The sequence below is a fragment of the Ischnura elegans genome, chromosome 13, assembly GCF_921293095.1.
Source record: "Ischnura elegans chromosome 13, ioIscEleg1.1, whole genome shotgun sequence".
NCBI classification, from domain to species: Eukaryota; Metazoa; Arthropoda; class Insecta; order Odonata; family Coenagrionidae; genus Ischnura; species Ischnura elegans.
Window position 1 is genome coordinate 2845055 of NC_060258.1, and position 27402 is coordinate 2872456.

The following is a 27402-nucleotide window of genomic DNA, read 5'->3' on the forward strand; positions in this document are numbered from 1 at the left end:
CCCTTTTCCCCTCCATCCGGCCGACCGGCGTTGCCAGCCTTGGGAATAACGGTACTTTCGGGAGCGGCGGAAGGTTCTAGGACGAACGCTGTGCTGTTCCAACGGATTAGATTTGGCAAAACTGCGAGCTGGAGAGGGATCAGCACTGCACGGAGCTCGGAGAGAGACTGCGGGCTCCTACACACTTTCTTCTGTCATTGGCTAGGAGAGTGGGTGGGTTTCGAGCAAGCTCACGGTCAGCCGCCGTCAGTTCAGAAAAAAGGGTATACGTTTGGCCGAGTTCAAGCGACCGCAGAAAGGACGGAAATGAAATCTAAGATATGGCTGCCAGTGGCGAGAAAATTGGTCAAATGTTGACACACGCTCTCCCCGCAATCACAATGCATATCATTTAAAAACGTTTCCGCAGCCTAAGGTATAACCCATTAGTGCATAGCGTCCGATTCGTCGAACCTCCGTATACAATTTCTTTCTGGGCTCCAATTGACATGCGCATCATGGTTATACTATATTAAGTTGACATGGATGTCTGTCTTAACTGCACTGCTAATATTTAATCTGACTACTTGAATGTATCGAATTAAGAAGGATTAATGTAAGATGTGGCATTCAAAGAACTTTCAGTCGCCCCACAGGGTAATTAAATTATTTTTTATTGAATTTTTTCTCAATATGTTAATAACTTTTATCTTATCCGATATATCAGACGCCATGCACGGGGGTCAGTTCTCGTTGTTTATCTAAAGATGGCTGATCTAATATTTTGGCCACAAACTTTTATGTTAGTATAGTACATTTAATTTTAAAATTACGTTAATATCATTTTACAGTGGAATGTAAGCATAATGTAAGTAACTATCCATAAAAAGATAGTTGACCATGGCAATAAATAAATATAAACACCCAATGGCATCTGCGGAGGTGACAAATTATGCAAGGTCACCCTCTAATGTAACATCATGTAATCTTTGTGAGTGGAGAAAGGGGAAACCTCTAGTTAACCTAAAATGCATATCTTCATTCTGAAAAGGTATTGAAATTTGAAAGTAGACTGGACGTTTTCTTTATTTTCCTCAGATAAATTGTTTAACCACATTTGTGTACAAAGTAGCATAAATTCTAATTATAAAAATGTGAACCTAGCTTTTGAGAAGGAGGAACGTTTGGCATTCCTCGGCGATGTGATAATGCCAGGATGCTCTTAATCTTTTTTGCATGTAAAAGAGGATGTCTGTTTGCTGCCTGCTATGTGTTTCCAGACGGCTGAACGGATTGCGGCCTAGGTTTGTAAATATATTAATCCCTTGCTCGCTCACTCCGTAGTACTACTTAAGGCTGCGTCCGACGTATCATCTGAATCATTTTCTTATTACCAAACCCAGCAAGTGCGCTCAGCGCCACCTAGCATCCACTCCCCACCCTCTGCTTACTCTCCCACCCTCCGATAACATCCCCATTCACTCTGCCAATGTTTGGACATCTTCCACCTCCATTGCTGCCTTTTCTCGCAACTTCACCGTTCTAAGGTTAATGGCCCACGATTATCCTTGCTGTCCTATTGACGGTGCATTCCGACAAATTGTGTCGAATCGCTCAGCCGCGAGTGAAAACAGAGAAATAGGAATAAAATTGCATATATTTTAACAATGAAAATAAATGACATGCTGAATTCATTAAATTAACAAACTCGGCCATAAGCCATTTATTGTGCACTAATATTACATTGTTTACAAAATGTGGACACAAGAATAATTATTTTAACAAAGAATATTCAAAGAACATATGATTAATTCTAAGACAATTCGGAACAAATTAGAAGATTACAATTAAGACTGGACTTATAGCCAGAAACATTGGAGTGAATACTGTGGACGTGTTAAAACAAAAATGTGTAGTGTAGGCTGCTTCATCCTAATCTGATAGCCTTGGCGTGCCCTTTTCTGCAACTACTCTTGTTTTATATTCATTACGAAAATCCAGAAACACATTACTGGGCACGCATTTCATAGAAACATGTAGATGGCCCATTGACACAATATAATCATTCATTTCTCGTTGTGCAGGTGAAAATTAACGATTACACTCCTCCGTGCAGCTTTGCATGAGGTTTAATTGGAACATTTGTAACATTTATTTAAATTATCCTGTCCGCAAGAAAATGTTGCATGCGTAAACGTGACTTATCAGAGTCAAACCACACAACATACACAACATGAATAGAGTATCTCACTTTTTGAGCGCATGTGGAAGTTGGGATTAGAAATAACAGTGAAAGACTTGGTGCAAAATACGATATAATAATAATAATAATACATTACAATTGTGCGTTTACACATATGGTGGTCAGGGCCACTGTTTGCAGTGATGAACGTGATGCGGACTATGCATAAACAAGGCTGCGCTCACACGTGTGAGCATGTATGTATATCTGTCAAGGTAACCACTTACTGCAAAACACTTCCAACAAATGTTACATTGATACGGTTTATCTACTGAGTGTGTATGAATAGGTTACTTATGTCGCATCATGGAGTGACAGACTTGCTGCAGACGTCGCAGAAATAAAGCAACTCTCGGGTTTTTTGTACATATGTCTATATCAAAGAGGCTCTTTGTCGAGAGGGACACTCAAATTCGCCGCACGAGAAGGGTTTCTCCTACGCGTTGTTTCGCATGTGACTCTTAAGTGAACGACTCTGGGTGAAAAATTATTTTTTTCGGATTCTGCGTGAAAAAGGTGCGTGCGTTTGCATGTGTCTCACCACATTGCTTCTTCTGTGAAAAGAATTTTCGCACACTCTGCACGACTAAGGCTTCTCTCTCGAGTGTATGCGAAAATGTGTCACTAAGTGGTTCTTATTCGAGAAAGAATTTTAACACTCGTGTCATGAATTAATGCCTCTCTGTCGTATGCAAACGCATGTGACTGTCGAGAGAACATCTCTTTGCGAAATGCTTGCAGCAAATGCTACAAGAATAAAGTTTCTCTCCCGTGTGTGTTCGAATGTGTGAGGTGAGGCGACTTTTCCTAGCGAAAGACTTTTCACACACATTGCATATAAAAGGCTTCTCTCCCGAGTGTTGTCGCAAATGATTGTCGAGAGTACTCTTCTGAGTGAAACACTTGCGGCAAATGCTACAAGAATACGGTTTATCCCCCGTATGCGTACGAATATGTCTAACTAAGCTACTCATATTCGAGAAAGACTTTTCACACACGTTGCATGAAAAAGGCTTCTCTCCGGTATGTGTTCGCAAGTGACTGTCGAGAATACTCTTCTGAGTGAAACACTTGCGGCAAATGCTACAAGAATACGGTTTATCCCCCGTGTGAGTACGAATATGTCTAACTAAGTGGCTCTTCTCCGAGAAAGACTTTTCACACTCATTGCATGAAAAAGGCTTCTCTCCCGTATGTGTTCGCATGTGACTGTCGAGATGACATCTCTGAATAAAAGATTTCTCGCAGATTCTGCACGAAAAAGTTTTCTCTCCCGTATGCGTACGTACATGTCTAACTAAGTTACCCTTAACCGAGAAAGACTTTTCACACTCGTCGCAAGAAAACGGTTTCTCTCCCGCGTGCGTGCGCACATGTCTAACTAAGTGGCTCTTATTCGAGAAAGACTTTTCACACACGTTGCATGAATAAGGCCTTTCTCCTGTGTGGGTACGTACGTGTGCGTAGAGAATGTTTTTCCTAGAGAAGTACTTGCCGCAGACCTTACACATAAAAGGCTTCTCTACTGCGTGTGTTCGCGAGTGAATGTCAAGATGACCTCTATGAGTGAAATACTTGCAGCAAGTGCTACAAGAATACGTTTTTCCTCCTGCGTGTGTAAGTTTGTGTACGGTGAGGTCCCTTTTATGAGTGAAGGACTCAGTGCACTCGCTGCATGAATATAGTCTCTCTTCCTCTCTCGGACCCACGTGATTGCGTAGATTTCTAATGCTAGATGACTTTGAAGATAAACTTTGTGTAGTTGATTTCTCTCCTAGAGTGAAACTTGTCAATCGTCTTATATTTTTCTCATCCTCTTTTCCTCCACTGGCTTCCTTGATGAGCACATTTTCTTTTGGCATAGGCTCTAGTCTTTTCCTCTCCTGCCCACTTAAAGCCTTTGAGATGATAGGCTCGCAAGAACTGCTATGTCCACTTGACGGATGTGCTTCGAGAGACACATCTACGATTGATGATTCTGCAGCAGCATCAAAATTACGAGCAACACAATGAATTTTCATGTGTTTGATTAGCTCTTTTTTGTTGTTGAACACACTTCTGCAGTTGAAGCAATTATATGAATCTTCGTTTGAACTGTAACTGTTCCCTGGATTTTTGATGAAGCAATTAAGTATCTCTTCATTGCCTCCCATGATGGTCTCACAGCCACTTCTGTCATTTCCACTTATTCTGATGCACCTGAGGTTATGCGTGGAATTTGGTGCATCACAACCACTTTTCTCCGCTACAACAGCCATTGTGGCTTCACCTCTGCTGTTTTTTAGTGATTCAATATCTTTGCTATTAAATTGCCTATCATCATGAATCAAACTTGATATCTCATCAGTTTCAGAAGCACCACATTTTTCCAAGTCTTTATCCATAAGATTTCTTCCTATCCCTACATGAGACGCTCCAGCCTTGTTTGCTTGTGTCACCAAATATGTCGGACCAATGCATTCATCGATTGAATGATTCAATACATTTCCTTTCGCAAGCAGATATGAAGTTGATGTTGTTTGAATGGGCATTTCTTCAGGAGCAGGGAGCCCTGGAAAAATAATTAAAATTATCTCAGTCAAATATGAACTTTTCGACTCCTAAACCTATCATTAAAAATCGATTGAATTGATTGAAGAAGCCAGAAATCAGGTGGCTAAAATGCTAAATGACATGAACTTGAACCCAGAAACTCTCGGTATAAATTAATAGAAGGGAGAAGAGAGGGAAAGGAACAAATTACATAAAAACGATGAGGATAACAGGGTTGTGGAGGAATGAAAAAGATAGAAATCACAAGGTATTATGATGTATATATAACTACGTAAACACACATACATACTGAAGTAAAATACGATGCTTTCCCGGCGAATATGTTCAAAAAAGGCTATTCGGGCTTCCAGCCGGGTGGTCTCCCTCCACTCTGCCGACGTTTCAGAACACGAGTCGGGTTCCATCCTCAGGGCTAATGGTGAGTGGATGAAGTGTGCCAGCTTGTTTACTCTTCAGTTGGTTGTGAGGTCTAACGTGATTGGCTGGGAGGCAGCCAATCTTATTTTCTTGAGTGCCGGTTTCCATGCATTACTCAGTGAATATCCTGTGTCACAGTTGAGGGTGTTAGTTTTCAGCCGGATCTCGATGGATTCCTTTACCAGTCTTTTCCAGAAATCAGTCTCGCGGCATAGAATTTTCACGTGATCCCACTTTACAATATGATTGGATTCAATGGCGTGTTCCACAACCGCGGAGTTTTCCGGATGGCAGAGCCTAAGGTGTCTCTTATGTTCTTTTATCCTTGTATTGATAGTTCTTCCCGTTTCCCCCACGTACAGTCACTTTCAAAAGTTTTAGGACAAAGTTTGTGGCGCCACTTCTGCTTCTCAAGAAAATTTAGTTTCCCTTACTCCATTTATTTTCCTTGCTCGCGCACTGCAAATATTACGCTGCCATGTGAAGATATATGAACAAAGAGGGAGAAGTTACTTGCTAAATTTATCGTTTTGTTTCGATCTTTGATGGATTTAATGATTAATTTCGTGTGCATACTCTGTGTCATTGCTCCGGTTTTCACTGCTGGTATGATAATATGTATTACAAAAATCTCAACGTCAGAAGCCGTGGTGCCGTAGTGGAGTTAATGCGACGTCGTCATAGTAAAGGTTGTTGGATCCATTCCCCTGCTCGGAATTAATATCTCAACATTTTTTTTCCTTGTAACTCCTTTTGCATTTAATAATGGGTTTCAAATACTTTAAATTCGCTGTAACCATTATATACTTTTTTTAATGGTAAATGGTAATATACAAGTTAAGAATTGGGCAAGGGTTGACGTATCATTTTTATGGATAGCTAGTACACATTTTGAACGTTAGGGATTTGCAAAAGGGGTAACTGTAACCCGACGGTAAGGGGCGCATTAAAACCCAGCGTTGGTATTAACTTAGTGATTTTAGATTGGCGATGAAGGGTCATACATAGCAGTTGATTATTGCATTAATTAGTTTAGAAAGCTGTTGATTATTATGATTTTCTGCAATGAGCACCATGCTTTATCACACGTCTCTTGAGACGGGTGATATGTGCGTCATCATATGACGTCCAACTTGACTTACATACAGCAAATAGCCTCTATAATCTTCACATACTACTTCATTTGGGTTTTGCGTTGAATGTGTTTTCTAGTTTTCAATCAATGCAAAGATCCAACTAATTTGTAAGAACGGATTCATCCAAGTAATCGGCGAGCTGGTAATGGAAACCTGTTGATGTTATACCCTATCGCGAATGCACAATCTATAATTTTATCCAATGAATTAGAAGAAGGCCTAAATAGCCCTAAGAAATAAAAAATATCTTAAGAGACCTCTACGCCATCATCAGCGCAAACCAAAGTACTTCCAATCTCCTCCCTTCCCGCCCTTCTATCACCCACAGAAAGGCACCCAACGTGCACAAATATTCCGATCCACCCGCCCCTCTCTCCCCCGCACTGCCCCCTATCTTCTCCCTCCTCAACATGCAACCGCCCAAGATGCAAGTGCTGCTTCTTGTTTTGCTCCACCTCCCCACCAGTCATCAACAAATCTTCCTCTTCTCCTTTTTCCTTTGAACTCTTCCTTTAATTCCATCTACCGACTATCCTACAATTTCTTCCCTGCCTACTACATTGGAGAATGCACCACGGCAGTATCCATTCGAATGAACAACCATCGCCTCTCCATCAAGTCCCCCCCATTCGTTGAACCAGTACTCCAACACAAAATAGTTCCTTCGAGCAGTGCTTTTCCCTTTCCTAAATCGAAATACTACCAGAAAATTCACCCAGCACACCTGGGTGGAAACAGCGTTCAAACCGCCAGGGCTGAACGTCGCTAATTGCTAGCCACCAGCCAATCCCTCCCCATTTCCCCCTCACCTCCACCTACCCCTTCAATCTCCCCCCCCTAAACTCCACAGAAGACATCAGCAATCCAAAAGATGAGGATATTCTCATTCCAAGGATTCCCATGATCCCATCTGATATGCCCTATGAGTTCAAATAAATTCAAATTTCGGGTTCGTGTTTCATTCGCGATGATGATTAGCTAATTACTATGTCAACCATTGTGTGTTTGTAGTCTGAATTTAGGAAATCCATCTCATGAACAATTATATGTGTCATGTTCAGTGTTGGTAAACTATCCGCTTCATTTGTTCGTGCGTCTAATAACAAAGCAAAAACTGTTGTATATCAGAAGGTGCTAGTGCAGAATAAACCCAAATGTGTAGTGTACACTCAGGTTCGTTTACATATGGGGCACGTTTACGGAGTGCACTTTCACCAAACCGAGTTATAAATGGCTCGCCACAATTTGGACTTTATTAACTGCTTTATAAAACCACAATGTCTAAATTTTGATAAGTTAAAACATAAAAGTTAGAAAATTCACAGAAAGAAATTGGTCATGTGCGCCAAATATGGCAATCGATTGGACGCCGTCCTCAGGTGTGCGAGAATTTAGTTCGTTCTATGAGCTCCAGACTGGAGGCGGTCATAGAAAATAATGGTGGTATTACTCGCTATTAATTAGATAAAACCAACTCTAACGCCTTCCGAAGAATAATTTTGCAAGCTTTGCCATTTTTGTATCATGTTTTGATTTTTTTACTTTTATTGGTCGATAAAAGATGTTACGAAAATTTACAATTATTTTTTATGCGTATGTACTAAAAAACACGGCAATCGAATTAACAATTTTAAAGTTTTCCATAAGTTTTGGGTTCGCAAGTAATTATTTTTGATTATTTATTTAATTATTATTTTCAATTTAAGTCATTTTTATTTGATTATTCGGGGAGAGATGATTGATATCCACAAATTTAACTTACCTGGGATTCATTTTATAATTTGTCATGGTAATAGAATTTACTTCATTCCTTTAGTTTTCATTTTTCAATATTTAAAGGTTTATCTGTCAAACGATTCTCAGTTAAGTTAGAAAAAACTTGAAATTATCTAAGAGTTGTAGTGGGTTATTGAGCTCTACTACCCTCTAGCGCTATGTGCCTGCTACGGTAAGTGTATAGCATGAGTGGGGTTTCACGGAGATAGATTTTCGTTTTGACAGTGCATAGGTTATTCTCTCCGAGGGCTTTTTTGAAAAATCTGGTTGTGGTGGACATTTTTCTGTTGAATGTCGTTCCCATCCTGTGTGGTGTGTGGGTAGCACTGCAAGTACAAAATATCTGTCCGTCGCATGTGACGTTCAGACCCTTGGCGGCTTTAGTTAAGAACAAGAGAAAGCCAATGCCAGCTTTCTCTACTCCCTATCTTTTTTAACGTGCTCTGAACGCGCAATTGAAGTTATTTGTCGTTCGCCTTAACACAGTACTTGAAAGAGGATTCAAATATTGGCGAATTCCTTATTTCCGCCATATTTAATAATGATATATATGCAGGGGTGCCGACTCATAAAAAAATATTGGGGAAGCCCATACCGGGAGTCTTGCCGAGGGAATTTTTATAAATAGTGCGTTTAAAAGTTTAATTTCGAAGCTCTATTTTGAATCCCTAGACTGAGGTTTGTTGTGGTGAACACTGTGCTTTATCACCCGTCTCAAGAGATGTGTGATAAAGCATGGTGCTCATTGCAGAAAATCATAATAATCAACAGCTTTCTAAACTAATTAATGCAATAATCAACTGCTATGTATGACCCTTCATCGCCAATCTAAAATCACTAAGTTAATACCAACGCTGGGTTTTAATGCGCCCCTTACCGTCGGGTTACGGTTACCCCTTTTGCAAATCCCTAACGTTCAAAATGTGTACTAGCTATCCATAAAAATGATACGTCAACCCTTGCCCAATTCTTAACTTGTATATTACCATTTACCATTAAAAAAAGTATATAATGGTTACAGCGAATTTAAAGTATTTGAAACCCATTATTAAATGCAAAAGGAGTTACAAGGAAAAAAAATGTTGAGATATTAATTCCGAGCAGGGGAATCGATCCAACAACCTTTACTATGACGACGTCGCATTAACTCCACTACGCCACCACGACTTCTGACGTTGAGATTTTTGTAATACATAATACCAGACCAGCAGTGAAAACCGGAGCAAGGACAGAGCATGCACACGAAATTAATCATTAAATCCATCAAAGATCGAAACGAAACGATAAATTTAGCAAGTAACTTCTCCCTCTTCGTTCATATATCTTCACATGGAAGCGAAATATTTGCAGTGCGTGAGCAAAGAAAACAAATGGAGTAAGGGAAACTAAATTTTCTTGAGAAGTAGAAGTGGCGCCACAAACTTTGTCCTAAAACTTTTGAAAGTTACTGTACATCTGCCCACACTCACAAGGAATTTGGTAGACCCCTGGAGTTTCAAAACCACTAGGATCCTTCGCTTTAAGAAGTAGATCTCTTAGTTTGGAGCATGGTTGGAAAACGGTGTTAATACTTTGTTTTTTGAGGATCCTTGAAATTTTCCCGGACACCGTAGACACATAGGGAATTTTGGCTATAGCGATTGAAGAGCACGGACATAATGGTCAGCTTTGATGTCGTATCTCTTTTTACTCGTGTGCCAATCATGGATACGATGGAGCTATTGAAGGGAAAATTTGACCATGACACAGTGCTTCTCTTTTATCACGCCCTTACGACGACTTACTTCAAGTACAACAACACCTTCTACGAACAAACAGATGGAGTTGCTATGGGTTCTCCTTTATCTCCCGTAATAGCCAACTTTTTCATGGAGTCTTTCGAAGAAGAAGCACTTTCATCTGCAACTCTCAAGCCCAGATGCCTCTATCGCTATGTCGACGATACCTTCATCATTTGGCCTCATGGGAGGGAGAGTTTACAACATTTCCTGAGCCATATGAACAGTCGACATGCAAACATACAATTAACGATGGAAATCGAGAGAGACAACCGAATCCCGTTTCTAGATATCCTTATCCATAGAAAGAACGACGGCACGCTCGGTCACAGCGTCTACCGCAAGCCGACCAACACGGACCTCTATTTAAATGGGCGAAGTCATCACCACCCCGCCCAACGGAGAGCAGTTTTGTCCACCCTTTTCTATCGAGCCAAAGCCATAGCGGACCAAGAAAGCCTGCCAAAAGAGATAAGACATCTGAAAACCACCTTCAAGCAAAATGGCTACAGTAATGAGGAGATACACTCGGCCCTAAAAAGGAGCATTAAAAATCTAGGCTCTTTAAAGGAGGAAGAAAGACCAAAGCCCATCGCTATAGCCAAAATTCCCTATGTGTCTTCGGTGTCCGGGAAAATTTCAAGGATCCTCAAAAAACAAAGTATTAACACCATTTTCCAACCATGCTCCAAACTAAGAGATCTACTTCTTAAAGCGAAGGGTCCTTGCGGTTTTGAAACTACAGGGGTCTACCAAATTCCTTGTGAGTGTGGGCAGGTGTACGTGGGGGAAACGGGAAGAACTATCAATACAAGGATAAAAGAACATAAGAGACACCTTAGGCTCTGCCATCCGGAAAACTCCGCGGTTGTGGAACACGCCATTGAATCCAATCATATTGTAAAGTGGGATCACGTGAAAATTCTATGCCGCGAGACTGATTTCTGGAAAAGACTGGTAAAGGAATCCATCGAGATCCGGCTGAAAACTAACACCCTCAACTGTGACACAGGATATTCACTGAGTAATGCATGGAAACCGGCACTCAAGAAAATAAGATTGGCTGCCTCCCAGCCAATCACGTTAGACCTCACAACCAACTGAAGAGTAAACAAGCTGGCAAACTTCATCCACTCACCATTAGCCCTGAGGATGGAACCCGACTCGTGTTCCGAAACGTCGGTAGAATGGAGGGAGACCACCCGGCTGGAAGCCCGAATAGCCTTTTTTGAACACATACATACTCTTCACAGATCTGGCTTACAATTGAAGCAGAAAGAAATCAGGCCCCTTTTAGAATTGGTCCTTTGCATGACAGTTTGTGATTTAATCAATTTTGTTTTATATTGGTTCGTCCCAAAGAAGATATTTAAAAATTGGCAAATAATTTTTTTGCCATTGAATATATTATGATTTTCCAATATTTTGTTAATTAAAATGTTCCAACCAATGACAATCTTAAATTTTGTGGGACTACGTATGAGTACATGCAAAAAATACCTTGATATTTTCCTGAATTATTTCTATTTTAACCCTTGAAAGCACTAACCCACAGTTTCCATCGTGGATTCATTGGCTACTGACAAATTCTCAATCAGTGATCTAGTCAAAGTAAAAGTTGCTACTAATAAAGCATCAACAAATACATCATCCACAATTAGTAACATCAATTCCCCCATATGTACAGTAATTTGCAAGCCTTTGACCGTACTCACAAAATGCCTCTGTTGTAGTCTTCTGGGGCATAGTCAAACTCTTAATTGGCTCCCCATCCTCACGTGCAGTAGGCTAAAAGTAAGCATCCAAATAAGAATAATGTATTAACAGCAGATTTACAACTTTTATGGATAGGATTTACTAAAACTTATTTTACAGATTGATTTTCTATGGGTAAGTTCTTCAGGCTATCCTGTAAGCTGCCTCAAGGAAATTATTGTCAGGAATTTAAATTGCTTCAAGTTAGATTTTTTAAATTACCACTTAACTAAACACTAACTACCTCTTTTTTACATAGCAAAATCCATGTAATGATCCTCAGAGCATTAGAATATGGAGATGTAAAATGTCTTATTTAATCTTATTCATGATGATTTAACTCCAGATTTTATCTTCGTGACATACATTCATGGAAAATAAATAGGGTTAACAATGGAGAATTTAACTTAAGCATATTTTGGATTACTATTCAGTTTAATTACACCAAACATTTTGACAAGTATATATAAATTAAGCAGACGAGATATAATGGAGGGCCATTCTGAGTTAGGTAATGAAAATCAGAAATATGTGGATGACCTCCTTATGGAACAAAAGGTGCATAACTCCAATGGGGAAATATGATGGTTCAATTTACTCTGCAATGAAATTTGATATTTGGTGCTTTCTTTAGGTGCTGTTACATCTATGGACTGAATACAAATTCTATTATGTATATTTCAGTACAACGTCATTAGTTTGGTGCTTACTTTAGGTGCTGTTATATTTATGGACTGAATACAAATTTTATTATGTTTATTTTAGTAGAACGTCATTAGTTTTTCTGGAAATAGATCAACCATTCACAATTTATTTGCTAAAATGGTATAAGACAGTGCTTTCTTGTATATGACATTGTTTCACGAGTAATTGCAATATATCTGTGACAAAATATAAACAACAAATGAATATTTCCACACTTGAATATGTAACTCCACCACTGACCAAGGTTACAAAAAACTACGTCATTTTCTAGGTCTCATATCCTCACAGCCAGTTGGATATGTTAATAGGAAGCCAAGTTACAACTGATGGATCAAGCAGGCAAAAATAAAGTGAGTTGACTAGTACAGGCACAGAGTGCATTCCACAAAAAAAGAATCTGATCACAGGTGAGGATACTGATTCTAAAATAAGGAAACAATGCATCTGACATTACATTTGAAGCATATTTAAAAATGGTAGCAAAGTTTCAAAATGGAAACATGCAGAAAAGTCAAGGCTTTGAATGTATTGCTCCCGATGAATGTTAAGGATAAAAGGGATTGAACAAGGAAGTAGAGAGAGGAGTGGGAAATAAGAATAGTCTTCTGTAAATCTTAACTGAAAAGGTCAGGTGGAATGTGAGAGGGGAACGTTATGCTTTTGAATGTGTTTCAGAGGTCAGATTATTAAGGGTTAAAAAGACATAAATACCATAAATATTAATAGGTACACTGATAGGAGAGAGGAATGGGAGGGCTGAATGAAACCAATTCTAGGATTGAAGACATATAATGACAATACAGTTCATAAGCTAATCAAGGTCAATGTTCAATAAATAGTTCATTAATAGTATTACCAGATTAGAAGAGTTTTGATGCATCAGGTTGCTTGTGGTGACATCAGTGCAATCATTAAGCACACATCCTTCATGATCATTGCTACTCTGATCTTCTTTCACAGAAGAGCACTTGTATGTTACTGGATCACTCTATTGGAAAGAGGAAAACCCATTGATACACTTCCTAATAAATTGATACAAGAAGCAAAAGTGATCATGAACAAATCTTGAATTACAGGGTGTCCGTACAAAATAGATGATCCCTGATGAAAGACTGGCCTCTTGACCAATGGGCATAAAAACAATTGGTAAGGAAAGTCAAGTCAAAAAGTATGATTTAAAACTTCGGGTGGAAAAAGTTCTGGAATTTATATTATTCACACAGAGCCTACAAAAATTGCAAAAGAAAAGACAGTAGCTCCACTCTTGTCAAGTCGATGCAATGCAGAGCTGAGAAGGCACTCTTTCTCTCATTATTTCTTCAGGTAGTCAACAAAAATTGTTACAAAGTATAAGTCAATTTCATTTAACCTAATATTAAAAGTTATTCACAGGAATAAATTTAGAGTTCATTTTTTCATCATGCATCAACATATGTACTACACCACAAGCTGCCTTTGCCTTTTCCTGCCTATGAGAGGAAAACGTTTTCTTTTTGGGTACTCTCTTTTCCTTAGATGAGGGTCCCTACTCAACGGGGCACACGGCCCTTACCCCCATGACTCGACCTGATCGTCTAACCCTATCTCAGCACAAATCCATGGTCAACTTATTGCAGTACTAGCGTTTTTTCAAACAAACTATGCATTTGATATTCAATAATCACCGTACATATTTAGTCTGTGAGCCGAGCCATTGTGTCTCCTGCGCTTTCCCATTTTTTGGGCTGGCTCGTGAGGAAAAACTTATCAGTGGTTTTGGGGTGCGGTTTCATAAAGAAACTTGGAATTCATTGGTCAGTCAATAAGTTTGAGTTACGAAACCATGACTATTAAAGTTAAACAATGTCGGAATTGTAATTGTAATTCTGACATTATTTACCAATGCTAAACTCTGGAGAAAAAACGATAGGATTTGATCTAAGAGTTTAAAGAAAAGAATAGTGAAGGGTTTGATCTGAAGCTCTCTATGGTGCGGAAACGTGGACACTGTGGAAAGAAGATGAGAGAAGATTGGAGGCATTTGAGATGTGGGTATGGAGAAGGTAAAATGGACAGAAAGGAAAAGGAACGACCAAGTGCTGTATATGGTTGGCGAGGCGAGGTAGCTTTTAAATGAGATACGGAGGAGGCAGAAGGTATAGAAGGGAGGAGCACTTAGCGGTGAGGGGATGTAGAGAATGGAGTTAGAGGGTAGAACGTTAGGGAAACAAGGGAGGGGAAGGAAAAGAATAGGATTTTTAGATAGATTGAAAGGGAGTAGGGCTTACAATGAATTGGAGAAGGCAGTGTTAGAACTAAAAGGAGGCTCCCAATGTGGAAAAATGGTGCGCAGCTTACATTAAAATTTGGAGGATTCCTGTAATCTGCACACACCCTTTTTTCAATGGCATTTATGGAAAAAAGGTGTGCGGTTTCACTGAGTAAATATGGTAACTCTTCTAAAAGAATTACATTTTTTGAGCACTGGAATTTTATACTGATTTCTAGCGTTGATAACAACGAAGTTAGTTAACACAAGGCACTAAGACTATAAGCCCTGCAGTCTATTATTTTTAACACTTAAATTTTGTTTCAAAGTTGTTTCTACACACAACAAAGTGAACAATTCATTTATTGTATAGAGTAATTTGCAGTACGCAACACAATATATCACTGCAAAAACTAATGGCAATATAGCCACTTCACAATGGATTCTCGTAGTGAGGATGATCATTAATGATAGGGAGGATCAGACTTAACTGCCAAAGAGTGGCCCTAAGGTCTCGCTTAGCTGGGTCTCAGGCCGTGACTGAATGCAAACGACAATTGCTTCCCCAGCGGTTCCCTCGCATTGGCTATAGCCGACATCTGCTCGTTTTCCATTGGAAAATCCATGACAACTATACCTAACAACAGGTCTTCTGCATATGAAAATGCCCGTCAGCTCCACCCACCATTTGGTGCAAAAGGATTAAGGAAAGTAGTGCAAGGTATTTTATTTTCTTGTAAATTCGGTTTGCAAGTTTGACACTAGGGCATCTTGGCCACATACTTAATACACCACTTTTGTAATAAAAAATCTCTCAGATGATCCCCAGAGAAAAAGACCTCCAGATACCATGTTCTTTTTCATGACAAAATGTTTATGGGTATTTGCTTTGCTTACATCAATGCTGCCCTCATACTGGAATTTTGTCAGTCAACAACTGACGGAATGGTGAGTGAATGCATGTAAAATCCAGGAAATTAGACAAGGAAAGGATATTTAAGATTTCATGCATTAAACCTGCTTTTTTGTATTACTTCCGCTATGATTTCCACAATAAATATGCCTTTGTTAAATACTAATAAATGAGCTTCCAGTCAACATACTTAATTCCTACCTCCAAAGAAAACTTCCCAACTAGAAAACATTTTAACTTAATAAACAAACAATATTCCACCATTAAAGGTCTTATTTGTTCTCATATAATCTAATGAAATCCTTCGTAACAATCCTTAGTCACCACATGAACAACAGCACACACATGAAATAGGTACTACAGGCCACCGAGGTGACCCTCGTGCCCACTGAAGGACTAATATGACATAATTTAATGGTCCCGTGATTTATTACCTTAAATATAAGGCAAGTAAACTTTAACACAAATGTAGAACATAAAAAGGAAAAAAAGCTTATATTGAGATAATAAAAACATGTTTGAGTTATTAGTAACTTAGAATCCAATTGGTTGCCTTTAAACTTGGGAAGAAGGTACAACATCCTACAATGATGATAATTTATTTTACAACCTATTATTGGATTCATTCATGAATTAAAGTCCATAACAAGGATTCTGTACATACCTGGGCATTCTCCTCGGGAGATGGTTCCTCCTTTACCCCAACCAGCGTCCAGTCCATGTCTGCAAAATTTGGTCCTGTGCCCAGAGCTTCCACCATTTCGCCTTGGGAAGCAGTTAAGGTATTGGGCTGCAACTTAATCCACAATCATCATCATTCAGGATTGAAATAAAGTAATATAGAAAAACTTTTGAGAATTCCTCACACGAATAAAATTCAAGTTCATCATGCTTTTTTTGCCTAAATATAGTGAGTTCATCCCTTGGCAAATGTAAAAGTTTGACATTAGGCAAGAATTTACTCACCTGCTCCACAAAGGACCCACTGTTCTGAATGTATTCACCAATATTGACAGTTCTCAAGTTGTAGTTTGTGGCATAATGTTTGACTAGTCTCCCAACTCCATCACAGGGTCCCTTTCCTTGTCCAGTTGCACTGAATAACCACGTACGACTTTCCTCCAGGTTAATACCTTTCCCCAATTCAAATAGCTGATATCTGTTTTTAAAATGAGCTGCTGCCCCATCTGTTATATAAGTTTTATCTCTACATATAGTATTATTTTTAGACAAATTTTCCTCTATCTTACTTATTCCAAGCAAAGCATATGCAGTGTCATGTGAAATCATCTGAAATAACAGCATAACTTTGCGTACCTTTGTCACTATATGCCACACACGTAAATATTGATATCTGCAACTTTTGCCAATGATATGATTGTACTTCATCTGGAATTCCAATATCACACTCCAATTCTCGACAAAATCGAAATGAAGCACAAATTTTGCACCATTTTGTGCAACTAACTTCTCTTTATGAATTGCTTCCCTTTGTATTTTCCCAATGTAGAGGTGATAGACACCTTTCTTGGTGCAATCCTGAACTTCAGCAATGAATGCTTCCATTGAAACAGTTTTCAACAACAAATCACCTTTTTCCCAAAAACCGTAATTCACTTCTTCATCCTCCTTGTCATCCAATCTTAAAGTGGTCATTGTTAGACCTTCAATGCCTGGACACATGCCACATTCTTGGAACCAGCATTCTTCTTTGGGGTTTTCGCAAAGATATAACTTATATAAATAATCATTTTCAATGACTGAGTTGGTCAAATTCCTCAAACTGTTACATATAAGTTTCACATTGGAGCAATAAATACGTCCGCAAACATCGTGCACTGGTTGAATTTTGACCCATTTTGGCCTGAGTAGAATTTGGTCAGTCCAATTTTTATTTCGGGATGCTGCTCTTTCATGATGGCATAGGTTCCCTTTATGGAGCGACTCATGAATCTCTTAACTTTTTTTACCGTTATATCATTTTCAATAACAGTCAACACATCTCGCTGATTAGGACTCTGACGTGAACAATCTTTGTCATCGTCCAAATAAAATGAGATGGCAATCTTGATATGCTCAACAGGAAGAGGATGCCCACAATATACATCTGCAATGGCCAATATTCCTTGTTGCCTTTTAGCTCTACGTGATTTGTCAATCATATGTTTGGTTGAACCTGGAACAGCAGCCATAATATGTTGCTTGGAATAACTTGTGGGAAAGAGAGTTAAAATTTTAACTTGATCACTTGTAGATTTTCCACTTTTCGCTTTATCAAAAGCTGCTGAGATGTTGCTTTCCCATGAAGTACATGTTTCACATTTATCAATTTTAGTAGGAGCACTGCCATCCTGAACATCATACAATAAACTAACCTTTGCCCTTAATGCCTTTGTGGAATCAGTAATTTGAGCCAGCTTCCTTTTACCATATGAAATCCTTCGATCTGGTCGGATTTTTGTTGGGATTCTCAGGGGGGAGACAACTTGCACTGCTGCATTGCCTAAACTTGTCACACTCTTATTCAATACATCCACACTGTCTTCTAATGGCAAATACTGATTGTCATAGGCATCACAGTTTGTCTCTAGTTCTGCTAAACGCCCTTTATACTTATTGTAGCAGTTCAGGCAGAGTTCATCTGTAGCTTTGATGACCACATGTTGCAATAATTTTTGGAGTTTCTCAGACATAACACCCACTGGTTTAAATGTCTTCTCATTTCTTTTAGGCACTTTGGTCTTGTGTCTCTTCTCATAGTCTACACAAAATATTCCTTTTCGCACTATACGTCTCTTTATACATTTCGGAGAACAGTAATATAATGATAATATATAGAGAGACGCAGGAGATAGGCGAATACAGAACTGGTTTAGAGGAACTCTTCTCATTGACTGCTCATAGCAGACTGACAATATGCATGGGACTTCATTTATATTGTATCATTCTTAGCTGTTCCTAAGTAACCTGATCTTAAGGCTAGGTTATAATACTGAGGTGGGTCACAATGTAATGTGATATGCTTGAATGTTAGTGATACTTAAATGGAGGAAATGATACAAAGAAGAAGTCCCATACATATCACAAGGATGCATTTCAAATTGTGTCATTCTGTGTTGTTCCTTTGTAACCTAACCTTAATGGGAACAACTTAGGAACTGCCAATATTGGTGAATACATTCAGAACAGTTTGTCCTTTGTGGAGCACGTAAGTAAATTTTTGCCTCATGTCAAACTTTTACATTTGCCATGGGATGAACTCAGTATATTTAGGCAAAAAAACATGAAGATTGGGCAAAAGTGGCACCTGTAAATGGCATCAAAAGGTGTATTCATAGGGTGTGTTTTCAAAATAACCTGGTGGATTGCTAAAATCACAGCAGTGTCTTTAGAAGAGAATGACATTAGTGTCTCATTCATGCATCCACATGGTCCATCAAATGGTTTCCGGTGGCCCAAATTGGAAGACTTGTGTATAGTGCCACTGAAAAATGTTCTCCACAAATTGCCTCATCCACCATTTCCACTTAGCAGCAGTGGTTGTTTGCACACATTTGGTGCCATGGAACTACAGAAGATTGAACTTTCTTTCAGTCAGTGGATGTAAACAATTATTGAGGTACGTACTAGTAACCCATGATGCATGCGAAGAAGAGTGAATATATATTTTTTCCCTGAAAGGTACGCAATCTTGATATACAAGAGGAGTGCATTTAGTCGAAAACATGCCTAACTATGACATGCCTCAAAACAAAAAGTATAAAAATACTACCTTTTTTTATGGAAAGAAGAACATTTAAACTACCCACTCAGAAATTTTAAAGCAAATAAAAGGTGGCCTTTTTTCATAATAAATTTCTAAATATTGACAAATTGTTATTGTTTAAACAAGTCCTATTTGTTCACTACTATTTCAAAATACTTGAAAGTTATGTCAAAATATGCATAAATGCATTTTCTTCAAAATAAAACCATAACCATTGCTTTATGGGCCATGGCTCCTGAGTTATTAGCATTTATGTCATTTTTCATTTTTTACTCGGAGGCCTGACTCAGCAATGTTCAAAGGGTAATAACTTTATAACGGATCAGTTCAGAGCTGAGATAAAGTGATCATTATTCATCATAAGGATACTTCTTTCACATATATAACTTTCATAGAAATCGGTGATGGTGACCTGACATGATTTTGCACTATCTGCCTGATTTGAGATGAAATGGCCCTGCTCACTATCATCACAAAATCCCAATCTGCACAACCTAATTCCTGTGAATATCAAATCTCTCATTAGGGACTCATTTTATTGTCAGATCTGGATAGCAGCTGCATCATGATGTCATGGTCATTCTGTCAGAGTACCAAATTCAACAGAACTCAGTAATACTCCCAATTCCCTTGCCCCCTTCTGCTTCGTGGAGAATGGAGAAGAAAATTGTGTTCGTATGATCACAAAAAATATAACTGCTCAGTGCCTTGATGATACAGAGCTGATACAAGAACCTTAACTTAATCGCCAGAAGATTAATGATGATACTTGCTCCATGAGCAAAGTTAACTGTCAGTTTGGCTAAATACACCAAATCCTTTCGTTACAATGAATCACTCATTTTAAACAATTATTCATTAAGGCTCCTCTGTATTTGTTAATGACTGATCATGTGAGGAAAATGCTGTAGGTTTCTGCTGAGAGGTTTTGTGAATATTCCACTATGGAATGATATTTTGCCCTAAGAAAAAAGAACTATACTACTAGAGCAAGAGTTAACTCACCAAGTCAGTTGCCAATGGGTCTGAGCCATCATTTGCTATTTCAGCTGGATCTGGTGTGTACAGCTGAGGATTATTCCCTTCACTGAGAGGGTCTTGGTTCTCCTCTTTCACATGAAACTAGAAGAGAACAATGGGCATCACTTCAAAGGAAAACAATAATAACCTCGTTTTTTCCAGTAAAAACTACTCTTTTCATTGAGACCACTCCAGCTGGTCCAAATAATCGTGAGATTCTTGTAACTCACATTTCAAACTCCAGAATATTAACGTCCAACTAGTGAGGGGGGAGCTACGTCACCAAGAGCAGTTTATTGATAGTTTCGGAGGTTTGAATGAGTTTTGGCCATTTACACTAGTGACACAACTGCAGGAACGATAAATCGAAGTTCCACTGTACATTGATTTGCCTTCATCTTTTCTTCACCTAGGCTTATAAAGAGGTGCTACAACAATCTATGCTAATTCCTTAGTAGAATTTAAGCAGGATGATGGCTTGAACAAATAAGAGGGCAATCATGAATGACACAACCTGGTAATAGCCACCACCAATGCCTTGAACAGAGATTTGACAAGGGTATCCAAAAGTCTACTCCATGGGAAAAGAGATATTTTTGTCAACAGATTAGAAGTGTTGTACAACTGATATTGACTTGCATGACAAAAGATTTGTGTGCATGGCTTTTTGCCTCATAGGTTACTACTGGACCAGTCCAACAACTGAAGGTTGCATAATGATGAGTGACTTCCCATAAAAAATACTTATTATATTCATGACAGACACACCCTCTTTCTTCAAACAACCAAGAAATTTGTACAACTGAAGGTGGTTAGACTTGGGTTTCACTGTGTATAAGAATAAAACTTACCGAGTTATCATCCCTGGGCAGTAGGCAGTCTGGAACAGGAATGTATATTTCAGTCGTTTGGGCTGAGCATGTGAGCTGTGAATTGTTTTCAATCGCATCTTGAATGCAGTCCTTAGTCTCCACACAAGGCCTGAAATTGTCATCAACTGCCCCTTCTTCAAAACTCTGCAGACAAAGTAACAGTGACAAAACACTTATCTCCCTAGAAACACATACATGGGATGCACTAAATCATTACAAAAAAGGATGCTAAAAACATTGTATCTGCTTTCATATATAAAAGGAAAGGTGCCTGCACACCACTTAATCAATCACTGAAAAGCTACAGCACCGACTAAAATGAAATTTAGCAAGACGATCTATGATATACAGAGTTCATGCAGCGTCCTTTTAAAACTTATTTTGGGCCATGGTAGCTGGACCTTCACTGCAAACTGTGCCATAGACAATGTACATCATTCAGATGTATCATTTTTCAAATTATGAGAAATCAAACTACAGATTAAGTATTCAAATTTTTGTTATTAAAAAAGCAAATACTCGAGTTTCATACTGTTACACACACAATTCGCTTCTGCAATTATAATTTCTGGAGTAGTGGCTTTTGTTAGGCCAAAATCACTGTTTAATCTTTTCTCAACAGTAGGGTTGAGGAAAAAACATGTGGAAGATGTTTTCAATGCATTTATTATGTTCTAGACCTCCTGCTAATATTTAAATATAAACTATGGAGGAGAATACTGGCTGTAATATCTATGCAGAAAGAAAAGAAACCTCAAAGTCATCTTGTTTTCCAAATCCTTTTTTATGAAACCGTTTTTTAAATAACACTGATATTATTATCCTTAAAACTTGCAAAACCAGTCATACAACAATTATGTATAATGAACTATGCAAAGTTCTTGCTGTCTGTCAATAGATGGCTATAGAACTGATTGCTCGTTGTTTTTGAAATACCAGAAACATCATGACTCAAGCTAAGACATTTGGTAGACAAACAGCTCGATGACCATGATGAATACACCTTGGTAATATATAATTAGTGTTGTGAGAAAATGCCTAATTTTGAGCCAATTAACCATCATTTGTGAAAGCAAATGATTTCCTTCTTTCATTTAGAGAAAACAGGGGATGAAGTTCATCAAGAGGCCCATTAAGTAACCCGAGATGCTGCTACAAAAGAAGCAACGTTAAATGATTGGTATCATTGCTTCAAACACAGTAATTCTAATGATGACGACCGTCCATTTGAAGGAAGACCAAAAGCCTTCAATGAAACTTAATTGGAAGAATTGCTTGAAGAAGACGAATGGAAAACTTAAGAAGAGTTTGCTTTGTACTTGGAGTTACCCACCAAGCCATTGCATGCGTTGGTAATTTAGTATTAAGCAAGGAACTTGAGTTCCCAATGATTCAACAGTAATTCTAAAGCGTATAAGTGATCCACCTCACATTAAAAAATCCATTAGAACCTAGCTGGAAATACTCAAATGTTAGGGCCAATCAATGCTTGCAGATTCTCCAGGCATTGCACTGTCTGATTATTACTTGTCCCATTCGATGGTACATGGTCTGACAGGTCCGCACTTGCACCCACGTGAATACATTGAAAAATGGCTTCATTCATGCGTAACCTCAAAAGATGAACACTTTAACCATCATGATTGAAGCTCTGCCACAATTATACAGAAAAATTGCATCTGACGATGGACAACTTCCTTCCTTTTATATGTAACCCATTAGAAATTTGGATACATAGCTCCGTTTTTATCATAGGGTGGACAGAACCTTATTAATCACCCAGATTTTTAAATTATTAATCAAATGAACCATTAAAATACAAAATAAATACATACACCTAGCAAACAAAATCTTTAACTCTACAGTTACATGAAAAAGTTTCTCAACAGTTATCCGCATAAACTCAAAGAAACTCTGGAAAAATATGAGCAAAAAACATTAACCATTCCAATAAGTACTTAGAAAATATTTCTGTCATCACACTTCAAACTCAAAGAATAAAATTGATCCACAAATTAAAACACTAACCCATTCAAATTTTCACACAATCACAACACAAATGTCATCAAAACAAATTAAAAAAAAGGTTTCAAGGAGTTGACCTCAAAATAGACTATAGGAATTTATATACTTTGATCGTACATTATTACACCTTAATTAAGTCGGAAGCCCTAAAAAATAAAGAATGCAATAATCTTGCCAGGCATGCATATAATATAAAGGGCTATCACAGGTTTTCCAAGCGTAGAGATTTGTGGAAGGTTACTCAGGAATTCCACCGGGTCAGGGGCTGTATTCTGTATCTCCAAACTGATCTGTGCGGCACCGATTCGCCCGGTTGGACATCATACAGACTCGCGGTAAGTAGTCCTGCGATTCTGTATGAAGCTGATGGGTGCAGCACCGACGTGAAAACAGAAGATCATCGCTAGCCATACCAACAAAGAAAAGGTGTCTATACGGCCACTGACTAGTCAGTTTCATGAATACCCCATGCAAATTGTGTGTTTTATTTCGTTTTCCCCTCATCACCAAGTCATTAAAGAGGTTTGTGACAACTTATCTCTTTCTTCATTTTATTTCCAATTATCTTTTTCTTTTATTATGTGAAGGGAGTAAATAAATTATGATAGAGTGAAATAAAGCCTGTCCCAAGTAAGTGAAAGTGATATCATTAATGAGAGAAAGTGATAAAATGGTGGCAGACCTCATATTTATTAACCAATACCTTATATTTTTGTTAAGGTAATCAATAGTTGATGATACAGTAAATTATACTGGCCTATTCAAAGGTTGAGAAAGATTAAACATTGCAGAAAACCTCATATTTATTTGTTGATGAGGGAAAAACAAAATAAAATGTACAATGTGCACAGGGGGATTAATGAAACCCCCTACACGGTGGCCATTTTGATACATTTTTGGTGTCCGTACGGCTATCGATGATCTCTCTTTTACTTGTTCATGCTGTACCACTTGGGTTCGTACAGAATCACACGACTGCTAACCGGGAGTCAGTGTGACGCCCCACCCAACGATCGGTGCCTCACTGATCGGTTTGGAGATACATAATACAGCTCCTGGAAAACTCGAACAATGAAATGTCAGCGAAGATGGTGTTGGAGAATCTGACCAGGTGTAATTATGGGGCAACCTTCTGCATGTCATGTATTTGCCACGATTTTGAAGGCTGTTATGCGGGATGAAAAAATGTACCTAAAAATGTATTTCCCAACACAGGTAACCTTTTAACTTATTTATACCAAGGTCATATTTAAAGTTGTAGGCCAATATCATACAGTTAACCTTTAAACTTTTTTATACTAAGGTTATATTTAAAATTGCTAACCACCAATGTTAAAGGAAGCTCTCAAATTTTATAATGCATTTTTAAAATACAGTTTATCTGACAGATTTTTTTAAAGAAACTGTTTTTATAACAAAAAATACAAGTAATTTTAATGAAGGCACTAACAGAAATGCAAATATAAAAATAATATTCAAATATAGGAATATTTTTATGTAAATTAGAGTTAGCAATTACGGGTAAGATGTATCACATCAAAAATCCTAATTGCTTTTATTTTAAACCCATGGATGAATATGTTTTCTAGGATAATTTTTGCGCACATAAAGTAATTTCCAATACTTTGCCCATCATACCTTCATTGTACCCACCATGAAATGCCTTGAATAAAAACAATGAATTTCCGAAACGTAGCAAAGATGCTTAATTATAAATAACCTTAGCCTCATGAGATCACAGTTAAAGGTGAGGAAGAGGCCCCGAGCAAAAGAAAGAAAATATGTTTGCATGCATACGAGACTTTATTTGACAACGCATAAAAATTTCCGGGTCTCTGACACTTCATTTTTTAGCAGCAAATCGTCAGGGATTTGTTTGTTCACTTTAGCATGCTCCGATTACCTAATCAAATACTTAAAAAGGTAGTGCGGTACAGGCTAGTGGGTAGATTGCCTTTTTCAGTCGATAAATAGTGCATTTGAATGCTATACTTACCAGGATATCATTGTTTAGCACACACTCAGTTTTGCCAGAAGACAAAATGTCTTCATTAGTTGCCACTGAAAAACCAACTCCAACATTAATATGACCCTTCCAAGGATTCACAGGTGCGGAAAAACCGTTTATGGGAAATAGGACTATTATCACTTTTCCGTAAACCATGTTTGAGGGCCTTACATATCCCTACAATTGTAGATTAACAAAAGGTATGCTAAATTATCTTTTGATCGTTAATCGAAGTGCCTTTTTAGTTACTATTCGATTTAATGGTCACCGGCAGTTATAAAACATTATATATTTCTCTAATTGTGTCACCGAGCGACTAATCTATTGTCATATTGAGATAATCCTTGTGAATTTATGCTGTAACTATTTCTGTCAGCAAACATTTTCTCCCTAGATTCCTACTATTGTAGACAAAAACCAAAGAGAGTCACTTTTAACTGTGCAACATTTATACTACACCAGTCTTCAAATAAGAAAAAACGAAAAGTACTCACCCTGAAGCATTTTCTCGTGAAACTTTTTCTCAGAAATGCGTTTGACTCTAAACAAGTCTTTTTGAAAACACTGAACTCCGTCAGTTTCTTCAAACACAGTGGACACATGGTAGCGGGCAGGCCATCTCCCACAGCAATCTGAGTGGTTAATAAACAAGTTAAACGTCAACAGCATTAGGAATTATCATGGAAAACATAATGAAGTAAGCAGCATTTTAAAGAAAATCGATAACATGTACCGTGTTTATAATAACATGTAACTTACATATAAACCGACTAAATCATGTAGGGCATCCTTCACAGTTATTTTGCACGCTACACTCGAAGAGAATATGTTGTAATAATACTCATGATTCTTCATACAAAGTCTGCAATGGTCAATCTCTGAACTCCTTCCAGAAGAATCCGAGAAAATCCCACTGGTGTGACTCATCTTTTCGCTTCAAAATATCAATCAATATTTAAAACAGGTCTATCGTCAAAGAAATCATCCACTCAGCATTGACAAACATAACAAAATCCCACAAGGAAACTGCATTCACTAGAGTACGTGTGAAAATGAAATACTTTAGAATGCTCAACGAAAGGAATATAAAGGCCAACAATTAATGAATCGCCTGAAAGATAAACCAGGACGAAATAGAATGGACCGAGAATATTTTCAACAATTTTGGACACGATTACAATTTCCGTGGACACATACACAACAAATATTGATCCACAACATTACTTGTTAGTATAAGACAAAACAATCACACCTCAGTATTGAGTCGATTTTGTAGTTGCCATTTTATCCGCCAGCAGCAGACCTATAGTAGAGGCCAAACATACGCGGTTGAAGACAATTTTCTTTCCATTTGATAAAATAAATAGACAATGCATTGTTATTCGTCATTTTTATTTCAATTTGTTGTAAAATAACTGTATTTTGTTATTATTAATTCAATAATTTGTCCAGATACGGAATTTAAGGCCAACTTCGGCTTGCACACGCTCATAATCCATTTGCGCCTTTTAAATCTAAAAATTACTTTAAACTTTTTATGATGTAGAATTAGTCGTTTAAAAATATTCATGAATGATATTTCTCAATAAATCCCAATATTATGCCACTAATCGTTGAAAATACCTCGTTTGGATTGTAGGCCTGTTGCATACAATATCCTCTAGCGGTTTAATACGCAACTAAAGTTCGGTATCAGAACTAAACCTAGCTTACCTGGTCAGTTATAAGGTGTCAAGCTTGAATTCTTGTGAATCGTTTGCTGTTTACTCTGCTGTTTTGTGATTTCTTTCTGAAGTCCGATTTAAATGTGAACTTATTACGCCCTTTTCCTTGATAAGTCTAATATTTTAACACTGGTGTACGTCATGGAAATGATCTTAATGTATTAGGAATTTGGAAATCACAGAGTGATACGTGGATGATTTGTTGGAGTGAACTGGTTTAGAGATTCAATGAGTTATTGCAGTGAAAGTATGAGTATTACCATTGGGGATTTCTCGGAGTCTTCAGGAAAGTATTTGGAGAGTACCCCGTGCAGACTTTGCATGAAGAAAAATGATTATTATTACAACATATTCACTTCAGTTGTGGCAAGCCAGATAACTGTAGAGGATGCCTTATATGATTTAGTCGACTTAAAAGTAAGTGACGGTTTACATTTTATGGATTTCCTGAGTTCTTTTTTTATTCCGTTCTATGAACTTATTTT

The 27402-nt window shown here is 38.0% G+C and overlaps 2 protein-coding genes across 3 annotated transcripts in view; one reads left to right on the forward strand and one right to left on the reverse strand.

The window, feature by feature from the left end:
* Window positions 1-27402, forward strand: part of LOC124170382 (zinc finger protein 271-like) — a 335367-nt gene that overhangs the window by 128014 nt on the left and 179951 nt on the right. The window lies entirely within an intron of this gene.
* On the reverse strand, window positions 1670-25711 carry LOC124170226 (zinc finger protein 583-like). 2 transcript variants are annotated; one of them, XM_046548932.1, is made up of 7 exons: window positions 25688-25711; window positions 21140-21304; window positions 20274-20390; window positions 16167-16292; window positions 13198-13329; window positions 11597-11669; window positions 1670-4772 (listed from the first exon to the last, which is right to left on the reverse strand). In XM_046548932.1, exons 4-7 carry the CDS (start codon window positions 16260-16262, stop codon window positions 2893-2895), a joined length of 2181 nt encoding a protein of 726 aa, XP_046404888.1. In that variant the 5' UTR covers window positions 16263-16292; window positions 20274-20390; window positions 21140-21304; window positions 25688-25711; the 3' UTR covers window positions 1670-2892. The 2 variants fall into 2 exon arrangements, with proteins under 2 accessions (XP_046404888.1, XP_046404887.1); XM_046548931.1 differs by having other exon boundaries at window positions 16167-16298.

Bases quoted from the DNA above. Each gene is read 5' to 3' on its own strand.
- LOC124170226 (XM_046548932.1), bottom strand. From the start codon at position 16,262: ATGGTGGAAGCTCTGGGCACAGGACCAAATTTTGCAGACATGGACTGG. The intron at 11,670-13,197 runs GTAATACTATTA...GCTTACTTTTAG, and splicing joins ATCAAAACTCTTCTAATCTG to CCTACTGCACGTGAGGATGG. The intron at 4,773-11,596 runs GTGAGTACGGTC...TTATTTTTCCAG, and splicing joins GACTACAACAGAGGCATTTT to GGCTCCCTGCTCCTGAAGAA.